Source organism: Larus michahellis, chromosome Z, assembly GCF_964199755.1.
Source record: "Larus michahellis chromosome Z, bLarMic1.1, whole genome shotgun sequence".
NCBI lineage: Eukaryota > Metazoa > Chordata > Aves > Charadriiformes > Laridae > Larus > Larus michahellis.
The window spans coordinates 64,960,719-64,980,556 of record NC_133930.1 but is presented as its reverse complement, the minus strand read 5'-3'; the positions used below and the strand labels follow the sequence as shown (position 1 = coordinate 64,980,556).

At 34.7% G+C, this 19,838-nt stretch overlaps 1 protein-coding gene across 2 annotated transcripts in view; it reads right to left on the bottom strand.

Annotated features, from left to right (window-relative positions):
• Positions 1-19,838, bottom strand: part of YTHDC2 (YTH N6-methyladenosine RNA binding protein C2) — a 32,310-nt gene that overhangs the window by 9,374 nt on the left and 3,098 nt on the right. For both annotated transcript variants that reach the window (XM_074570043.1, XM_074570044.1), the window contains 22 exons: positions 19,278-19,474; positions 17,296-17,495; positions 16,534-16,700; positions 15,637-15,739; positions 14,319-14,475; positions 11,985-12,092; positions 10,761-10,909; positions 10,246-10,381; positions 9,778-9,904; positions 8,653-8,718; positions 7,464-7,642; positions 7,209-7,305; positions 7,036-7,123; positions 6,843-6,923; positions 5,826-5,908; positions 4,718-4,823; positions 4,478-4,597; positions 3,864-4,136; positions 3,240-3,366; positions 2,511-2,716; positions 1,759-1,954; positions 521-630 (listed from right to left, as the gene is read on the bottom strand). In XM_074570043.1, the coding sequence (XP_074426144.1) occupies positions 521-630; positions 1,759-1,954; positions 2,511-2,716; positions 3,240-3,366; positions 3,864-4,136; positions 4,478-4,597; positions 4,718-4,823; positions 5,826-5,908; positions 6,843-6,923; positions 7,036-7,123; positions 7,209-7,305; positions 7,464-7,642; positions 8,653-8,718; positions 9,778-9,904; positions 10,246-10,381; positions 10,761-10,909; positions 11,985-12,092; positions 14,319-14,475; positions 15,637-15,739; positions 16,534-16,700; positions 17,296-17,495; positions 19,278-19,474 (3,076 nt within the window). The remainder of the gene's footprint in view (positions 1-520; positions 631-1,758; positions 1,955-2,510; positions 2,717-3,239; positions 3,367-3,863; positions 4,137-4,477; positions 4,598-4,717; positions 4,824-5,825; positions 5,909-6,842; positions 6,924-7,035; positions 7,124-7,208; positions 7,306-7,463; positions 7,643-8,652; positions 8,719-9,777; positions 9,905-10,245; positions 10,382-10,760; positions 10,910-11,984; positions 12,093-14,318; positions 14,476-15,636; positions 15,740-16,533; positions 16,701-17,295; positions 17,496-19,277; positions 19,475-19,838) is intronic.

The window sequence follows — 19,838 nt, the reverse complement described above, 5'->3', positions numbered from 1 at the left end:
CTATAGACCAAACCTCCATGCTGAAAGTTAGAAAACATCAGCTGACACAAAAAGCTTTTGAAGTGGATCCAACAGCAGCTGAACTGCTGAAACTTTCCTGCTTCCCAGTGTGATACAGGGGAGACCCGCACTGCGACAAAGAGGAAGGATAAGCAGTCTCACCATTGGCTAGGTAACTATATTCTTTTTTTCTTGCTCATAGGTGCACAAGTTAAGAATTACGGGTTCCAAATATTAGAAAACTTATGACCTGAATAATGAATACGTGAATTCATATGATAAACTGGAAAAGTCTGGGCAAAAGTGTATTGAGCCCCTCTTCCTTTGTTGTATTTCTTAATAAGCTCATGAAATACTACTCTTGAGTATGTTGTCCTGTAAATTTGAGACCCAAACGGACCGTGACAGCCATTCTTACAGAAAATTCTTGGTTACCCAAACGTTTCAGAAATCTTTTTAGGAAGATATGACATAAATATCCTTCTACAAGAATCAAGCATTTAAGTGACGCATTACTTACTTCAGGGTCCAGTCTGAGATGGAGCCATTCATCTAGCTTCAGTAGTGCCAAATTAGCAGTTGTTTTGTCCTCCATCTCACTATCACTGTTATCATTAGATATCCCATCTCCTGAATTAAATATATAAGGTGCATTAACTTTTCTATATTATTTCCACTTACATACAAAAAACTGAACACTACTGGATTACCAGAAATAAACCCGTTTTGCTTCTAAATTTTATTTTTAAATGTAAGCATTTGTTAAATCACTTTCTATTTTCTGCAAATACACCCCAGTGAAAAGCCTTTGTTTCACTTAGCAGATCTCAAATACCCAGACCTGCTGTGGGCCCTGCTATGTAAGCAGTTGTATTGATGTGATCTGACTCACTCATGTACCTCCATCACTATCAACAGACCATTATCAAACTTTTGCCTGAAGCTGTTTGCAAAACCACACATTAATCTATGCTTTATTTCCCTGTAAACCAGCAGATTTAAAAGCCCATTAAGAAAAAAAAAAAGTGTATATATATATGGCTATTAAGTAGGATTCTAATTTTATTAAGTGCAATTCAATCAGCATAAACACTATTTTAAAGGTAACAGCTTAAGACCAAGACAGGAAAGCTTCAAAAATAACATGGACTCTTTCATTCAAACTAGTATTTCTAGAGAACTGGCAACAGAATAGATTATTTTTGCTTCTATTCATACAGCACTCCATTTACATTAATAAAAAAGAAATTTCTATATACTCCCTATTACTTCTAATTAGTAGTATAGCTAATTGTCATCTATCAGTAGAAAATAATCTTTAAAATGCATGTTTCAGCTGTAATGAATATGAGTACTTGCCATATTGATAGTTTCTAAATTATTATTCAGTTTGAATAATCTGGTTCAAAGTATCAAATAAACTCATCTGTACACAAAATATACATACTACACTTTTCAGCATTAGTACTGTCATTAGACATTTTGTTTGCACTTTTTAATTCATTACAAACTATACTGTAGTTTCTGAGACTTCAGAACTATGTAAGTGTAGTTTACGGATATGAATCTATAAGGATTCACAAAACTGAGACATTGATTACAGAGCCTATAAACTACTACGAACAGCTACAGGAACTATAGTTTTGTTGTTTTAAGGATTAGCCAATATATGTATTAAATACTCTTGAAAAATATGCCTTCAGTATCACATACAAGCATATACCAATGGAAACGCTGAAAATCCAAACCCCACCATACCTCGAAAGGATGAAGGTTCCTGCAAAGCATTACTTGGTAACCTAGCTGGTCCACAGAAAAGTGCCACAGTGACAGGTGTTACAACAGAACAGCATCTGATATTTGCTATTCTGTGAGCTCTCGTCATTTCATCATATATAAGCCAGTCTGTAGGGAGTGCCTGAACAGCTGCAGCTTGCCCATTTGCTGGGGGAATCTGTTCAAGAGCAAATAAGACTAGGCTATATTACCCTCTATTTGTAATTAAAATAAATTTTAACATATTTCTTACTTTATATATGTAGAAATAAATACATAAATATTTATATATACGTAAACTTATACACACAAATAAAAAAGCAAGAGAAAATTCAACCAGACTCACAAATTACCCTACCACCTTGAAACAAAATATTCTGCTTTAAAAATAATCTAAGAAAAATCTGTTTCAGAGCAGAACTTCTTCCTGCTACTATAAGGAGGGATTTTTTACACCTTTACAACAGTTCCTTAACTAGTTTTTTTTTTACCATTTTGTCTCATTCCATCTAGAAGAAGGACTAAATGAAATGTTTTGATGAGATAATATTGGAAAAATAAACCAACTACAATTCTCTATTTTATCAACTGCCAGGAAAAATATTCTCTAGACATGTCATGTTTAATGCACATGCTGCTTTTAAAAGTACTGACAACTATGAAGAGACACTTCAAAAACATTTGACAGAGTATAGTGGTCTTTTTTGTGAACTATGAATTCAAAGCAATTTTACCTTTTTATACTGAGGTTGACTAAGAACAGAGGTAGGATGAAATCGCACTTTCTTCTCCTTCGGTCCAGTCAAAACCAGGCTTTCTCTGTCTACATGCACTAGATTGGGATACATCCCAGCCACTAAGGCAGCTTTAACTACAGCCCAGTTCTCAGAGTTAGTATTAACATCTCTAATATCAGCTCCTCCTCTGGCTCTAACAAAACCTGAAGAAAGAAGAGGACAAAAATGTGTTATATTTGTCTGTATTTAGAGATCTATTTTTTTGCTTCTCAAAAGGAATTTGGAAAAAAAAAAGTGAAATAAATTTGTTGCATTTTTTCTACTACTGACAACCTTAACAGCACCAAGAAGAAACCATTTATACTGAAATCATTCTTGATAAGGTGTTTTATACTAACATAGAATAGAATTACTTTTTACAGTACAAAGACATTTCCTATGGAAATAATTTATTAGAATGTAAAAATCCAAGGAAATATATCTCACACTGAAAGCCAGTGGCATGTGAAACAATGAGGGTGCTTTCAGTTAGATCAGCTGCTCCCCAGCCACACTTCCTCACTCTAGCATCTGCACCATGCTCAGCATGAATGCGTACTGGTCTGTTTCAAATTAAGGAAGGAAAATTACATCAGTGAACACTATTCTTGTTACAACTTGTATACACTCGTCCTAGGCATATGCTTGACTACAAAACTTTGTCAAAATTTTTTCTGAGCTATTTACCTGAGGCTCTAAGCTGGCCAAGCAACTGTGTTCTCATTCCTATGACGATTTCCATCGTGGCTTGAGACAGAAAGTTCTTTTCACAGAAGGCTCTCTCCCAGCCATCACTGCGTGCCTTCTGCCATGCCTGTAAAGAATATTTTTTTACGTTTGCTGATTAATTTGATTAGCTAAAATAAAAAAATGCATTTTTTTAAAAAAATTACATTTACATCAATAAAATGAAGGCAAAAACCATTCTGAAAGAAAGGAAATGTACCAAACCAGGTTGGTTTTTTTCCTGGTTAAGTACTAGATTCTCTTTACCCGTTCCCGAAATTAACATAATTATCATTATGTGAAGTTATTATAAAATCATTATTTTATGTTATCAGTGTAGCAGGATACAAAGTTGCAACACTCAGAATTTAAACAGCTTTGAAATTATAAAGAAAAAATCTGACTGAAAATGTTCCCTCACAAATTTATGACTCCAACGTACAGCAAAACCACTAGGCAAAAATAAAATTTCTTCTCTAAGGACTTAATCATAGTCTATCATTCTACATACAACTTGATTAGTACATATTTACTTTGATATGGGATCTATTGTGATTAGTACTCTTTCTGAAGATGAAATAATACCTGGAAAGCCCTGAGAAGCGCCATATGGTCACTAAACGTTCCTGCAGTAAAACGTTTTCTACACAGCATGGCTGCCCGCTTTTGAGAGGCCAGTGCAGGCAGGACAAAAGGGTCTCGATATGCAAGAGTGCAAGCAATAGTAAGAATAGGATCCAGGCACTTCAAAACAACAGCACACAACACCATTTTACCAAGGTGTGGCTCTACTGGTAATTCAGTGAGATGATAACCAAGTTCAGTAAGATCTTCCCAAGGGTCCATGGCATCTATTGTCTGTTAAAAAAAAAAAAAAAAAGGAAGGGTAAAGTCGATAAAATTAATTTACAATAAAGGTAGAAAGGACGTGAACACTGGACATTCACTAGACTTGTTCCCAAACACTAAGAAAGCAAATCAAACTCTTAAGAGTTCGAGATGAGATTTTTAAGCACTCTCTTCCCTAAACATGGAAAAATACTTACACACACACAGAATGAAGACAGACAATACGCAGAAACTCAAAGAATCCTTAAGTAACTAAACAACGGTCTCAGCATGAACAAAACTCAGTATGTTGCCACACAACAAATACAGAATCAAATACACTTTGCACCTAAATATATTCCTTTGCTGACCTTAAGCATTTGCACAGCATTTCTCACAATTAAAGCTGGTGGAGGATCGGGAGCTTTCATAAGGAAGTCGACAATTGAACAGTTAATTGGAGCCAGAAGTTTTGTGTGTAAACAAAGCTCCTGCAAGTAAAAAAATAGATTGTGAAGATGGGGAGGGGGAAACATCACTTTTTTGGAGTAATAGTATGGTTTGATGATAATACATTCTTTAGAAGTTATAATTTCTAACTGAATGTGCACCTGAAGTGGCATTCTTAGAAGTTCTGGAGTCTGAAATTCCAACATATTCTGAAATCGGAGCCTGCTGAAGAGACGAAAACAGACTCCCGGCTGACAGCGCCCTGCCCTTGAAAATAAAACATAGGAAATAGATGTTGAAAATTAGAATTTCTGTTAAAAATAAAATTAAAAAATAAGAATAAAAAAAACCAACACACAAACTTAGAATGGAAATGTAGAAGCAGGTCTACAAAAAAGATAACTTTGTCATTAAGTGTAAGTACCACACATGAGGGGAAAGTTTTCCAGTACATGGATTATTTTTGATAGTATGGAAATTTGTTACTGTAATTTCACCCCAACTTTGAAAGATCTGGAGAATCAAAAATAAGGCCTATCTAAAAATAAGGTGATGTGGGTTTTTTGCTAACCTAAGATCAATCCAAATCTCAACTGTCCTTTGCTGTACGGAATATAAGTCATAAACTTCATTTCTTCCTCTTCACATCCCCCAAACAGTTGGAAGTTACTCTGGGAGCAGAAGGTAGAATGAAGACCCAACAACTTGTGAGTGAGGCGACAGAAACGGCAAATGCTCACATTCACACTCAAATTCCTGCAGGTTAACGCCAATATCATACCACCAAACATAGGCATTTGTTGCTACACATCCTCTTAGACCTCACCCAGTGTTGGGAAGTGTATGATAAAGGCCTGTTATGTCATGAATAGTTTAGAGAAGATGAATAAGGAATCACTGCTCAATGTCTTGTCTAATATAGGGAAGAAGGGGCATCAACTAAAAGCTAGCAATAGGCAGCCCTTTGTCCACAGATAAGTTTTGAAACACCTTATTGGACACTGTGGCTGTTGGTGCTACATGGGAGAAAGAGGAAGGAGAAGTTCATGGGGGGAAACTATTGAGTGTCGCTTTTCCACAACTTGGGAAATTACTCCAACTAAATACATGCTTTTCTGCAGAAAATTAGCATTGGCCATTGTCCAACATGATCCTGGACTAGGCTAGTAACATTACACAGTGTAGCTGCTATTACGTTGCGTACTTTATCCCTAACACACAGGACAGTGGATATTTGCAAAATAAAATTCAGTACAAAGCATTTATTACCTGCCTTTTCTCTGGATAGCACTGGCTTTTGAAATCCACACCATTTTTAGCATTGTAACACAACTTAGTGCATCAAAAGACTTCTATAAAAGCAAAGCAAGGAACATAAAAACAAGACTGAATAGGGTACATGAAATAAAAGTTACTAATGATTCAGATCAAAAGAAGCTCTCTAAAAAAATGAATAATAAGCACCAGCAGCTTCTGGCACAAAGGTATGTTCTAAAGTACTTAGTTGCAAGTAGATTTATGCTACATCCTTCAGAATATCTTTATGCTACACAGTTTTCTAAATTCAGAAAGTTTTCCAAGTCAATAGGTAGTTTTAAGTCACTAAAAGACATGGATTGTGTTTTGTGGTATCACAAACCAAGCAAAAATATGTTATTATGTGCAATAAAGTTTCCCTCTTTTCCTCACTTGGAAATTATGTCCTTGTTTTCCTATATTTGATGGTAAATTACACAAAAATTGTATCACCAACAGAGCGTCAGAAATTTGGTTGTATGAATCTCCTAGGAAATCCAATTTTATTTTCTAAGCTAGACCCTTAAACTGCCTCATTATCTCACTTTTCTTGAGCAACTACTTAGCAAATGGGCAGTAAACACATCAAAAACAATGCTTAAAAACTTAATGGATTAGACTTGGTCTAGATACAATAGTAAGACAAAGGGAACTCCCAGGGTTCTCTAAGTCTCAGGAAGATGGCGGTCTAAACTGATGGACTTGTTTTAAAAATAAAACAGAAATACTAAATTTAAAAAAAAAAGATACAGATATATGAATATATCAACCTGCTATAGCTTTTTTATAGGGTTTTTAAACAGCTAGCTATTTACAGTATTTGCCATAAAACAAATGGACATCAAAACTTCTCAGTGAGTTTTGTTGCTTGACATGCACTAGCTCTCCGCCTACTATAAAAAAAAATTAGTTCCCCAAAATTTATGTATTATGTGGTTTAAAATAACACTAGGAAGTTTAATTCCCAAGGAAAGTTTAAGCCAATCGTACCTCTTTCATTTTGCCTGAGTCAATAACAAACACAACATCATTGACTGTTATGCTGGTTTCTGCAATATTAGTAGAAAGAATCTGCAATTAAAACAAAAAACAAACAAAATAAAACCAAACACAACTACAGTAACCGTAAAAGCAAAGACAAAACAGATCAATATAGTATCTGGAGAAGTCCCCTGATACTTGCTATTTTGCGGACGCCAGGAGGTGGACTTTTAAGCACCCTCTTCTGATCCAAAGTCTGCATATTTGAATGAAGCATGAAAACCTGGTATCTAATGCAAGACAAGAAGCACTTTTTAAGGATCTTTAAAAGAAACAATAAAAACTCTAGACAATCGTAGAAACTAGAGGTTTTACCTGTGAGCACTATCAGCAAATCTCTTGTCATCAAAAAGAATGCGGTCCCTCAGGCTAACTATCTCATCATATCCAGGAAGAAATATTAAAATAGCTCCTAAAAAAGAAGTTGTTTTGCAGAGTTAAACAGAAAATTCAGTTCAAATACATGTCAGTACTGTCTACACTTAGCACTCAGAAGTTTTTTACCTATTTGGTACTACTGAAAGAAGCTGAATCCACAGCAATTTATTGGCAGTGTGTGTATATACCTACCAGCTTCACAACTATGACAGATGTTATAAAGTAAGTGCATAATCAGGTCCAGATCCACTTTTTCGTCATCAAAACTGTGATGGTAAGCTTTCAACAGTTCTCTGTCCTCTGCACTAAGGTCACTATCGCTTGTTTGGACCAGGGAACTTTCATCCAGATTTCCAGATTCCACTGAAGCACTAAAATATACAAATACACAGGCCAGAGTCAAGGTTGTTTGCTTTGGATTTGCATTCAGCCATCAAATCAAATGTAGATCAAGACCAACAAGACTACTCATCTCTAATTTTAATTTCAAAGTGTAGCAGAACAGTATCTCCACAATATTACTACTGTCCACTGATGTGTTAACTCAGAAAAGCATGCAACTTCAATTTTTAGTGTTAACTTCAATTTTATTATACTTTCTTGAAACACAACCATAAGCAAATGTGACAGAACCTGACATATAAAGACATCAGTTGTTTATCTGTTCAAAGAAAAATATTAAAAAGAAATGTGTTTTCAAAAAACTTCCCCATCATAACAGTTAAGCAGGTACTGCACTAACAGAAACTATACCAAGAGAAATTACAAAATGGGCCTCGACAAAATTGTAACTAAACTATAATAACTAAAAGTTAATCAAAAAACAATTCTTGAATGGCCTAGTGCACATGTTACTCATATAATGTTTCTTTAATATGACTGTCATGTATCAACAATATACAGATAAAAACACACAGTAGGTTTGTTTCTGAAACTGAAGTGATACATGGTATAGAATCAGCATCTCCTCTGCATATTTATATAGAATAGAACAGAGTAGAACAGAATAGACTATTTCAGTTGGAAGCGACCTACAATGACCATCTAGTTTGTTACTATGATCACAACCTGCCTAGATATACAATCATGGTAGTAATATCCAAATCAAGATGACAAACACTAATAATATAGAAGTCGTCCTACATCACTTGAACTATATTTCTCCTAAGAGTTGTGCAAAACTGATCACTACGATACTGAATACAAACGTTTTCTTAAATACCTGTGTTTTTGAAATATTCCTATTCTCAAATAAATCTTGCTATTTAGGTCAGATTTTAAAGCATAAAAAGCTAAAAACTGTTCTAATTAAAATAAGGCAAAACATGAAATCCCCTTCACCATCTTATACAACTCTTTCGGCAAAGCAGTTATCGCTTACCTGTAGGACTCCAACAGGTCAACAACCTCTGTCTGTCCAAAGCGCTTAGCCCAGTCCAAAGCCATCCTGAAAGAATTGCATAAAATCTTTATTGATTTCTCACTTCAAGAGATGCATGTGAATAGCATGTTATGTGAGGCGACTACTGACACTGCACTTTTCTATCAATTTCTGCATTATTGTTTAATCAGTGCCGCTATTGCTGGATCTGCAACTTCCCATTTTAAAGTGTATGAACAGGTGTCATAGTTACATGATTTTTAGATAACTGCAATTCTTCAGCAAGAAAGACTCTTAGTTTTACACAGAAGCACATGCAAACATGCGGAAGGAAATAAGGAAGAATAATGTGCCATTCCTTCAAAAAACCACACACCAACGTGCAGAGATAAGCATGTCTTTTTGCAGTACCCTTTACTAGCTCCTTCAAATCACCCTGAGAAGTCACACCATTTTTCTCCAAAATATGTGAAACATTGGGCTTTTTGATGTCTTCCAGGAAGTTCCCCTCTTCACAATGCAGCTCACTCTGTCTTCCTTTTAAACTGCATTCTTTCCTAAGTTTTTCAAGTGGTAGTACTAAACATCAGACCTCTGGAACCCTAATTCTTACCTTTCCTTATTACAATTATTTATTATAGTTGCCCGTTTGTATGAAGACACAACTCATGGCCACAAAAATCTGAATTTTTATAGATTCACAAATATTTTTACACAATACAACATATTTACAGATATAACACAGCAAAGATCTTCGCACCTGTAACACACTTTTAAAATTCAATATAGGTTACTCTCTTAAAATAAGAAGCGCCAAAAATTTTGGGTCTAATTCAATTAACCCAGTGAGAAAGATTCCAATTTTTCTTCTACACAGTGTTAAATGAGGCTCATTGAAACCAAGAACGTGTATCTCATATTCGAGACTGCTTAATCAAGAACTCAATTTAGAATTGACAGAAACAATGTGATGAACAGATGTTAGAAATTGTTTAGACTGCCAAAACCTATTAGGGCTAACAGTTGTCTGATAAGTTAGTAAATTAGTTTAGATCTTACAAAATTTCTTTCTCATTCTTATATTGACAAATAAATCTATCTTTCAGTTTATTTGTGTGTTTTTACCAGCCATTGGATGATTTGCAGTGGATACTTGCTCCCATACTGATCAGTTGTTCCACTTGACTCAGAAATCCTCTCCCTGAAGCAACCATTAGTGCAGTCACACTGGTTTCACTGTGCCTATAATCAACTGAGAAGAAAAAGAAAAAAAAAAATCAGCAAAACCAATACAAACATTGTTATTTTTCATCTAAATGACTTTCAAAACCCAGCCCAAAGAGAATTTGTTTCTTCTCTTAATACCACCAGTCAGTTCATGTGAATTTAACAGTATTTTAGAGGCATATTATAACATGTCAATACTTCAGAAGAAGTACAACAAATAACTACAAAACTCATTAATTATGCTAACCCTGTTAATTTTTTCAATAGGCATCAGAATTCGAAGGTAACAATTGGAAATAAAGTAGCCACAGAAATTCAAGTCATTTTGTGGTTGTTTTTCCTTATGTAGTAAGACGAAAAACTTACCACTGACGTTTTCAGTTAAAATGAGATGGAACACCTGAGCAAAGGAATCAACATCTTTATGCAACCAGATGTCAGAAAGACAAGAATCCATTTCTTTTATTAGCCATGGTTCAAGGCAATTTGCATCTTTTTCAGTCTGAAAAGAAAAAACAGTATTGAAAGATTAATCTCTTCAAAAAGTTGCCTTTATTCTCATATATTAGACACGAAGAATTTGAAGTTAGTTTTCCTAGTAACAATCAGAAATACAGCATTCAGGTATCAGTTAAAGCGTTTATTGTAACATACGAATGTACTAGCCATTTGATCTAAACAAAAGTTATGTACAACCATCAAAACTGAAAACCGTACTTTAGCTAAAGTAGTCCATGCTAACAACAACAAAATGTTTTAAAATATGTTGATATCCTTCTAGAAACTCTACAGGAGTAATACCTTTAGAAAACAGTTTTTAAATGGGTAGTAATAATATAACGCAGATTTAAACATCTCTTCCAACAAAAGGAAAAACTTACCAGTTGATTAAATAATGTATCACCACCATCATCCAACAGATTATCCTCTTCAGTTGTACTTGGGACAGATCTTTCTCTCTGAGATTCCAGTTTGCTATTATTTTCTTGAGCAGAACACCACTCAGTAAGAGTGCTTTGCTGTTTCTCTTCTATAATACATAAAAGTATTTCCAAAACCAGTTTTACAGTCGTCTTAATTATCCATTGTTTTCGTTACAAAAAATAGTTCCATCAAATCACAAAGTTTTATCTATTCAATCTCTTTTATTTAATCTAGAATGCTGTTACCAGCCTGATACAAACTCCATGATTAAGGGCACCCAAAGGGCAGCATTGCAAACATCTGCTATAAGAACCAGGTAAAAAATACCATTTGGGTGCTTAAGCCCCGTAAATCTCCAGTATTCCAACTTACTGCATTCAAATGAGCTTCTTAAGTATTTTTTACACAATTCTCAGTCCAGATCTTTATCCAGAAGTGAAATACCAAAGAGAAGTGATATAGCTCCTGCACATAACCACTAATTTTTGCATACAAGTAGAAGACACCAGCATCTTAACTGAACTTTTCTATCCAGTGATCAGAGCTGAGCACCATGATAAACATACAGTTACGACTATATGTTATAGCTTTGGATTTTGCCTTTTTTTTTTTTTTTTTAAAATACACATTAGGATCATTACTTTCAGTTGCCAGGAAAACTTCTCAAATAATATATCTACTCAGTCCACTGAAAAATAACTATATTTAGTTCAAGGGTGTTAACCCTTCTGGGCTATATATATTAAATATATCCACGTCTGATGAATGCAGTGAAAAATGTTATTAAGGAACCACTTCTGTGCAAGATGTACAAAATCCTGCCCTCCTTAATGGCTGCACTTTAATTTACATCCAAAAGTCAGCATATAGTATCTTCTGCTTCTGTATTTCTCCTGTGGGCAAAGCCCCCAGTTATATGCAATTCTATTCCATAATAACTAGGAAAAATATAATCTTTATCAACTGAAGGCAAAAAGAATGCAATCATTAAAAGAAAGTGAAATTATTTTTTTTAAAGTTACATAATCTACCTCAATAATGTAAACACTGAGAGCTTAAAGATACTTGCTGTCATCTAATCATGTCTCATTTCATATTCTGACTTCGGAATCATCCTATTTAGTTGTTCAATCAATCAATGAGAGTCATAGCCAACCCTAACAATTAAGAAGTCCACCAACCTCTCTGTTTCTCTTTTTTGTACTTTACCATCTCTTTGTTTGTATACCCAGTGCTTCGTAAAATGTCCTCCAAAAACATCTCTTTAACTTCAAAAGGTCTTCCTTGTACTGAAAGTATAAATAATTCATAAAATATTAGATATTCCCTAGCTTCACTCATAATCTTAATTTTTAAAAATTTTGTAGACACAAAAAGTGAGTTAAAAATTATTAGGGCCTGATTTAAGGAATCACTAGTTCCCTTGAAAAATCTTATAAAAGTAACTTCACTGGAGTTTACTTTCTTAAGATTACTGGGCCGCAAAATAAAACAACATTTCAAAAGGGAAATGACAGCTTGTTTCTCATTAACCTCTTCAATTCTACAGAAGTGTTACAGCAAGAGATGCACATGACTGACAGTTATTCATTGCAATTTTATCAAAATGAGAAAAAGAAAATAGCCATTTTTGTTTAGGGTTACAGAAAAGAATTCTCTGTCTAAGACTGCCACCTGGATTACAAAATGTAACAGCAATTAATACAGCTTTAGTGCAACATCCTACAAGCGGACTGCCACTTTTGTATTAAACTTTTTCCCCCCTCAATTTTCTCAATCATTTCAGCCAAAATTGAATTTCTTTACTGAATGTTTCCTGATGAGACATCCCAAATGGTCTTTACCATCTAACAATTTACTCTCATTTCTTTTTCAATATCACTCTTTTCTGGACTTTGTTTATGGACGTTAAAGGGTTTTTTTCATGTGAAGAAGTAAAATATCTAGATTTTAACTTCCGGTCCCTTAGCAGACATTTGCCATAGCTGAGTTTAAATCACCTAGGACCTTTCACTTCTTCAGAAAGGACAAGCTACAAATCGCATACTTTTAGAAGCTGTCATGGAGGAAGTCTTCCAACACTGGTCACAAACTCTGTGTACCAAAGGAACCCACAACTACAGAATGTTGGTTTCTATGGTCAGGATTTTGTCAGCTATATCGTTGAAGGAGCATCAGATCTTTTTCATGACATGAACAGACAAAGTATCTAAACCCTCTTTTAATTCTTAAATTCGCAAAAATGGAAAAAGGAAATTGTCTTTTGAATTGTAATTAGCCTATGAAGACTAGTACATGGTAACAGTATAACCACCGAGGTAAACGAGAGAAAGAGACCATCATCAGAATTTCCTGGATAAACATACTGATCTAAATGAGCAGGAACCTAAAAGAAGAGTAAACTGGAAAGCCCCACAACAATTCTAACTTGTTTCCCCTGTCCAAAAAAAAAGTTTGGAAAACACTGAAATCATGTGTAATTTCCAGATTTCTCCTTACAACAAGTTGCAAGCCTTATTTTACTAGGCAGAAAATCAGAAATGGGAACTAGAAATAAACATTTTTATCTGTAAGATAGCTAGCTTTCTTTTTCAGGAGCATTCACCAAAATAAACCAGTGATTTGTAGACAAGATTCTTAAGAAAGTGATCCTAACCACGTCCTGGGACTGTTGAGCCTCTTAGGAAAAGACAGTGTATTGAGTAGTTTTCTTTTAAAGGCTTCTTTTCAAAACACCTTATACTTAGACGTCATTGTTGAAAAAGGAAGAGGACTGCAAGGTGCCAGCAGAGGTCACCCATGCAGAAAACTTGCAAGGAAGGGGAAGAAAAAAAATAAAGCATCTCCCACACATCTACGTTTTACCTCTACTAAAGATCAGTCAAATGAAATTAAATGAGCAATAATGATAACTTTTCTTTGCATTTGAATGTAATCTAACTGCAGATTACTGAGCCTGAACATAAATTAACATAAATTGCCATGTCTTTTCTCAATGTTTCCCTAGATTAACAACCAATACTTTCCTTTAAAATAAAGAATCATGAGATTAAAACATGAAAACACAATTTGCCTAGGACTGTATTTCTGAAGTGACCAGGTGCAGTTATCTGTGTTTTATCCAGTAACAAGTAACAATCTCTATAAGGCCTGAAGTACTAGAATCTACTAGAATGAGTTAATATACAACACACTCTTGTATATCCTAGGGTCTGTATCACCATGGAGATCAGCACTTTAAGAACCTCTTCCTGCTTCTTGAACGTGGTGGAGAGCAGGACACCCCTGCACTTACAGAACTCCCTATGATAAAACTACTTCGCTCTGAAGTAAGTGCAAATAGTTAAGAAACAACATAAAATAACAAATAAAAATATACATATAAAGAACAATCATTGCTAAAACACAGTGCATTTATCATGTTCTCTTACTCAGAATGGTTTGCTACGGTTTAGTAAGATCTGCAAGTCACAGGCCAGGTGTACTCAGCTTTAAGAGTTTACATTAATACTTACTGTGTATTACTGGGCAACTCCCAAAATACCTAATAAAGAGATCTGCATCTAGAGCAGCACTAGAAATAATTAGTTTTAAATTAGTCTGTTTTTGCAACACATTTCTCAGTTTTATTAACAGGAAGTCACTGAACCTGTCCCTCTCATGTACTTCATCCTATAACAAAAGGAAAAACAAAAAAAAATCCCAAATAAATGTCACAGATCCAAGATTATAACTTTTCACAAACATAAAGTTTTTTAAAAAATAAAATAAGTAATTTGCTGACACATTACAGACGCATTAAAATGTGTAAGTCTAGTTTAAGGATTTTTTAAAAAAACTATCCAAAAGTTAAAAAATGTTTCAAGAAGTTTTATAAAAATATCAGACTGCTCTGTTAATGCACAAGCCACATGTACGTTGATTTCAGAAGTTAAAGAGAACATCCGAAACTTTTCCAATTCTTACATTTGAATCTCAATTTCAAGATGACAAAAAACACAAATCCTACAAATACTTTAATAAATCCTCACTTCACAATTGATGAACATTTAAAGAAATGTATGATACCACATAATCAGAAAAAAAGTCAAGACTGCTTAGATCCATTAAGTCATGCACAAAGCTTATCATCAATTAAGGCACATGACAGATTACAGTAATCATCTTTGTTGGTGTGTTCTGTTCTGTTTTGTATTATGAACTTATGAAGCAGGGACCCGAAGAAAACATTTTTAGTCCGAAGTCAAGAATGTATAAACCATTCTTATACTTTTTTCCATTTTGATAAATAGGCAGGCACCTAACATTATCATTATTTTTTCTGTCTTCAGCAGTGGAGAACTTAATCTTGTGATAAACACTCTGGTTCCACTGACTTATCAAACTCCACAATAGGAATATTCACATCATCAAAAATGAACACGCTTATTTGCTAAAAATTAATACTAATGATTACCTTGAAAACATCTGGGCAAACAAATGGACTGCAAACCTGGTATTGCTATAACAAGTACATGATACAAGAAATTCTGACACACTCACTTTGAATCATATCTACATAAGCCTCCTAAGGATTTTCTGCTTTATGACAAAGAAAGTTCCGAAAAATTTAGAGCTCTGTCCTCCACAACTGCATCATGATTCCAAAATTAATTATTGTCATGAACCTAAAACAAGATACTTCTACCAAAAAAAACCCCCAAAACGTACATGCTACAAAAAAGACTCAGTAAGTCTTAAACATTAATTCAGATTCTAAGCAAACAAGGACACCCAAAATGCTTAGCAAATTATTGAAGAAAACTAGGATCTGATCTTCAATAGGACTCTTACCACAATAACATGTGTCACTGTTGATAGAGTGCTGTCTCCTGCCATTAGTGTGCGAAGCAGTATGCCATTAGTGCAAAACGTTAACAGTGTCTTTGGAGAAACCCTGTTGAGCGGGACATAAAGATACTTCAGTCTTCTGCACCACTCCAATGCATGCTAGCTTTCCACTACTTACTGGAAATTAAAGGATTGAACAGCTGCGCACCAGAAGTGGCACGAGATTATAGTTCTCTCACCAAAGATTTAATGCGTACTACTTGTTTTTAAACTATGCCTATTCCCAGGAAGTTCCTAAGGAATCTTAGTGCTTATGCTCCAAAACTTCAGACAATGGATTAATCAACTGAGATTCAAATTCATATAAATAAATAAGCAAGTGGAACAGTACCTTGAGAACCCCTTCATGTTGTTTAATTTACTGGAAAATGCAGTGTGGACTACTTTGGAAAAAACAGGTTCCAATTCTTAAGCATATGCTTGGATATGGTCTTTGTATTTGCCTATACTTGACTGAATCACAAAGAAATCAGCTGATCCTTTTCAAATGCTTTCATTTTTCTCTTCAAGAGTTTCAAAATCTTTAAAAGTTACTATTCTAGTACCTGTAGCAGAGTTAGGTGTGCAAGTAAAACCAGCACACGCACACACCTGAGCAGAAATCAGAAAAAGCATTTGCAATTCACTTTTGTAAGAAAACTTACTACATTAAACGGCAAAATACAGGAGAAAAACTCTTTTTCACTCTTAAATACTCCATTAACTGAAATAACATATCCTACCTGTACTTTATGTACTGAGCTTTTACTAGGGTGTATCCCAAATATACTATAGTTAAATGTATGCAAGATTAAAGATATCAACACAGGATTAATTGACTTTAAGAAATATCATTAGTACCTGCTTTCTAATCGGATCTGGTAACCAATTGTCTGCCCAATCTTTTCTCTTCTTTCTGCTGCCACTCTTTCAGCCACAGCAACAGCTGCCAAACGTCTTGGCTGAGTGCAAAATATACGACAGGGAGTTCCATTTTTGTAACAGTCGTCAAGAAGGAACTGAGGGATCTGTAAAGAAGTGGTTTAAATTTACTTTTTAGTTTGATAAAGTCATAGCTTTTTTTACCATGGTGAAACAATTTAACTGTGTCTCAACATTACACACGTTGCAAAAGGATTCACTATAGGATTATAATCGCAAAAGTACCTGAAGGGGCAGAAAGGCAGCAAAAATAAATTTCTGATTTTAAGTTTAATCTGTTTAAGAAAAAAATTGAAGCTTCTCTCTCCTACTTCAGAGAAATCTATAAAAAAAAATACCTGTAGGTAATCTTTCATTTTAACACAGTAATATTCTACTCTAGAACTAGATTTAGAACTAAAAGGGCTATGCAAAATCATAGCTACTTTCCCTTCAATATTTTAAAATATTTTAACTAGTATCTATCAGAAAATTGTGCAGAACCATTTATGCTTGCAGTATCTACTGGCTTAGTATTTCAAAAGCAAGAGGGTGAATTAGAACAGAAAACTTTCAACTATACAGGAAAACAAAAGCCTTAAAACTACCATAAAGAAATCCCTTACTATACAAATATTATAAAACTGGCATTAGTTTTGTACAAATATTGTTATCTTTTTTATTTCATTAAAAAAAACTTACTTGAGTAGTTTTTCCTGATCCAGTCTCTCCTACAATCAAAACAACTTTATTGTCCTTTATTATTCTGACAATTTCTTCCTGTTTTTCAAAAACTGGTAGTGATTGCCTGAAGGAATCAAACTCTGATTCCCCTCTTTTCACTGGAACCTGGGGGATGCCGTTGTTAAGTCGTCCGCTTGTCTTGTTCACTTCTCTGTTTTCTGTGAACAGAAGTTAACAATTTACTTGGACAGATACAAAAGAATGCCACTCAAACATTGCTTAAAAATTGTACTTAAAAATGAACATTTTGACTTTACATGCATCCCTCTAGATAAAGTGACAAACCCATTTTTGGGGGATTGAAAGAAAACTAGAAAGTAAGCAACAAACAAACACATTTAAAAGACATATTCATAGTAACGCATCCTGTTACGGTTCTTGAAGTAAATATTGTTCAAAGGAGTTACTACTTTCATAGGCATTCTGAACAAAAACAGGCTATCCCAATGCATTGCTCAAAGTCAAAAAAGGTCATGAAAAGCAAAAAGAGAAACAGAAACCAAACCCGAGAAAAGCAGCCTGGCATATTTTCTTGGACGTTCCATCATGTTTATACATTCACACCTCCACAGTTTGCCTAGAAATATTCACTGTACAGTTAAACCTTTTAAGTTATTCCAAATTGACAAGCATGTCTTCTGAGGAAAAGACAAATTTACTGTGATTCATATGTCTTCTTTCACAACCTCTCTGGTCTTTTATGACCTCCTTTAAGTCAGTCTTACATAATCTAATGCTCCAGTCCATAAGGTTTGTCTTATGTCATACAAATTGAACCATGCTGTATCTAGACCCCTGGACAGTGTCGTGTATTAGAAAGCAATGTATAACTACCCAACAAACCTCCCCCTATCTTCCGAGGAGACTATTTAAAATTCAGTATTGTGAATGCTAGTCTACAATTCCCTAGTAATTATTTTCCAGAAGAATGAAAAGCTTGCTGTAAATTCAATTATACATATTTAACGTGAATACCAGATTAATATATTAAATTACAAGCACTGTCTTAGCAAAGCAGACACAGGCTAGCACACTAAAAGAGCCAAAAACCATTATGGAGAATTTCATACTATTCATTAGTTTGTGTCTTGCTTTCCTAAGGAATTGCTTTTCAGTACTCTTATTATAGCTTCCCTCTCTTTATTAAACAATACTATTAAACAACTGAAACAATTGAAAAAGAAAACTAGAAAGGAAGCACTTGAAGTGTGAACCATCATAAATCAGAAATATCCAATGAAACATGGCATACTGGTATAAGTATTTTCTGTGCACTACACCCAACTTTCCCCACAGAAACATAACTCTTACATTCATAACTGTTAAAGCAATAATCTTGTTAAAAGCATTGTTTAAAAAAACCCACAATATATTCGAAGTTTGTCTTCCAGTGAACTCTTCCATATTCTAGAAATCAAGAAGTCTAGATAATAGTGTCTTTGGAACCAAATGTATTTTAGATGATGAAACAAAAAAAATCCCTTATTTTATCAAGAACATGAATTTCTAGAAGCAGAACAGCCAGCCTCATTTTCTCATAACGGTGTTGTTATACAGCAGTCACAGTAACATTTCTTTTTTCAATCTCATCTCACGGAACTTGTAGGAATTCACATTTCAGAAATGTGCTTCCGAATACATTTGCTTGGAACTGGCTCAAGGACTCAAAAGTAATTTGGCACAAGGGACACACTGTAATGTGGGTGACATGACTGCTTAAGTTCCTCATTACACCAGTTTTAAAGACCCTATATTAACAATTAAAGGTCAAGAAAATTAATGGATTTGTTTTGGGGGGAGAGTGTCAGTTGGGATGGGAGATCAGAAAAAAAAGGGTTTTGTTTTGTGGTTGAGTTGCAGGTGGGTTTTTTTCGGGTTGTTGGGGTTTTTTTAAGCAGTGTTGATTCACAAGTCCACATCAGAAGATACACTGAACTTACCAGACTCAACAGCACACGAATTTCCTCGTTCCGTCTTTGGCAGAAGTTCTGTCCGTTCTTTATTTGTGACAGGAAATCTCTGAATTAAACTCCGAATGGCATGTTTCGTACTGGGAGCCAAGCAACAAGTCATTACTGCACGTGTTAGTTCTGATCCATCCTTCTTCCTTACGGTCAGATATCGATTTGCTCCTTTTCTGGAAGAAAAAACAAAAAAATCTGTTTTAGGAACAAGAAACCTATTTACCCCTATGTAATGATCGTTGACCATCATTCTTTCAAGATGGCTGTCAGATTATCTTCAAATATAATGTCATAACTAGAAACTTCCAAATAACGTCCTGTGTAGCATAACGCACACCAAAATAACAGAAGCATCCACAATGTCCACCATCTAAACCACCCTCTATTCGTACTAGGCTGTGCAGCACAGACACTGCAGACTTCAGATGACTACACCCAGCACAACCTTACAATTAGGCCTCCATAATATAACACTGTTCTGCCAACTCTCTCCATTTGTTTTCCAAAAGACAGACAACTCCATTAATCACTCTATCG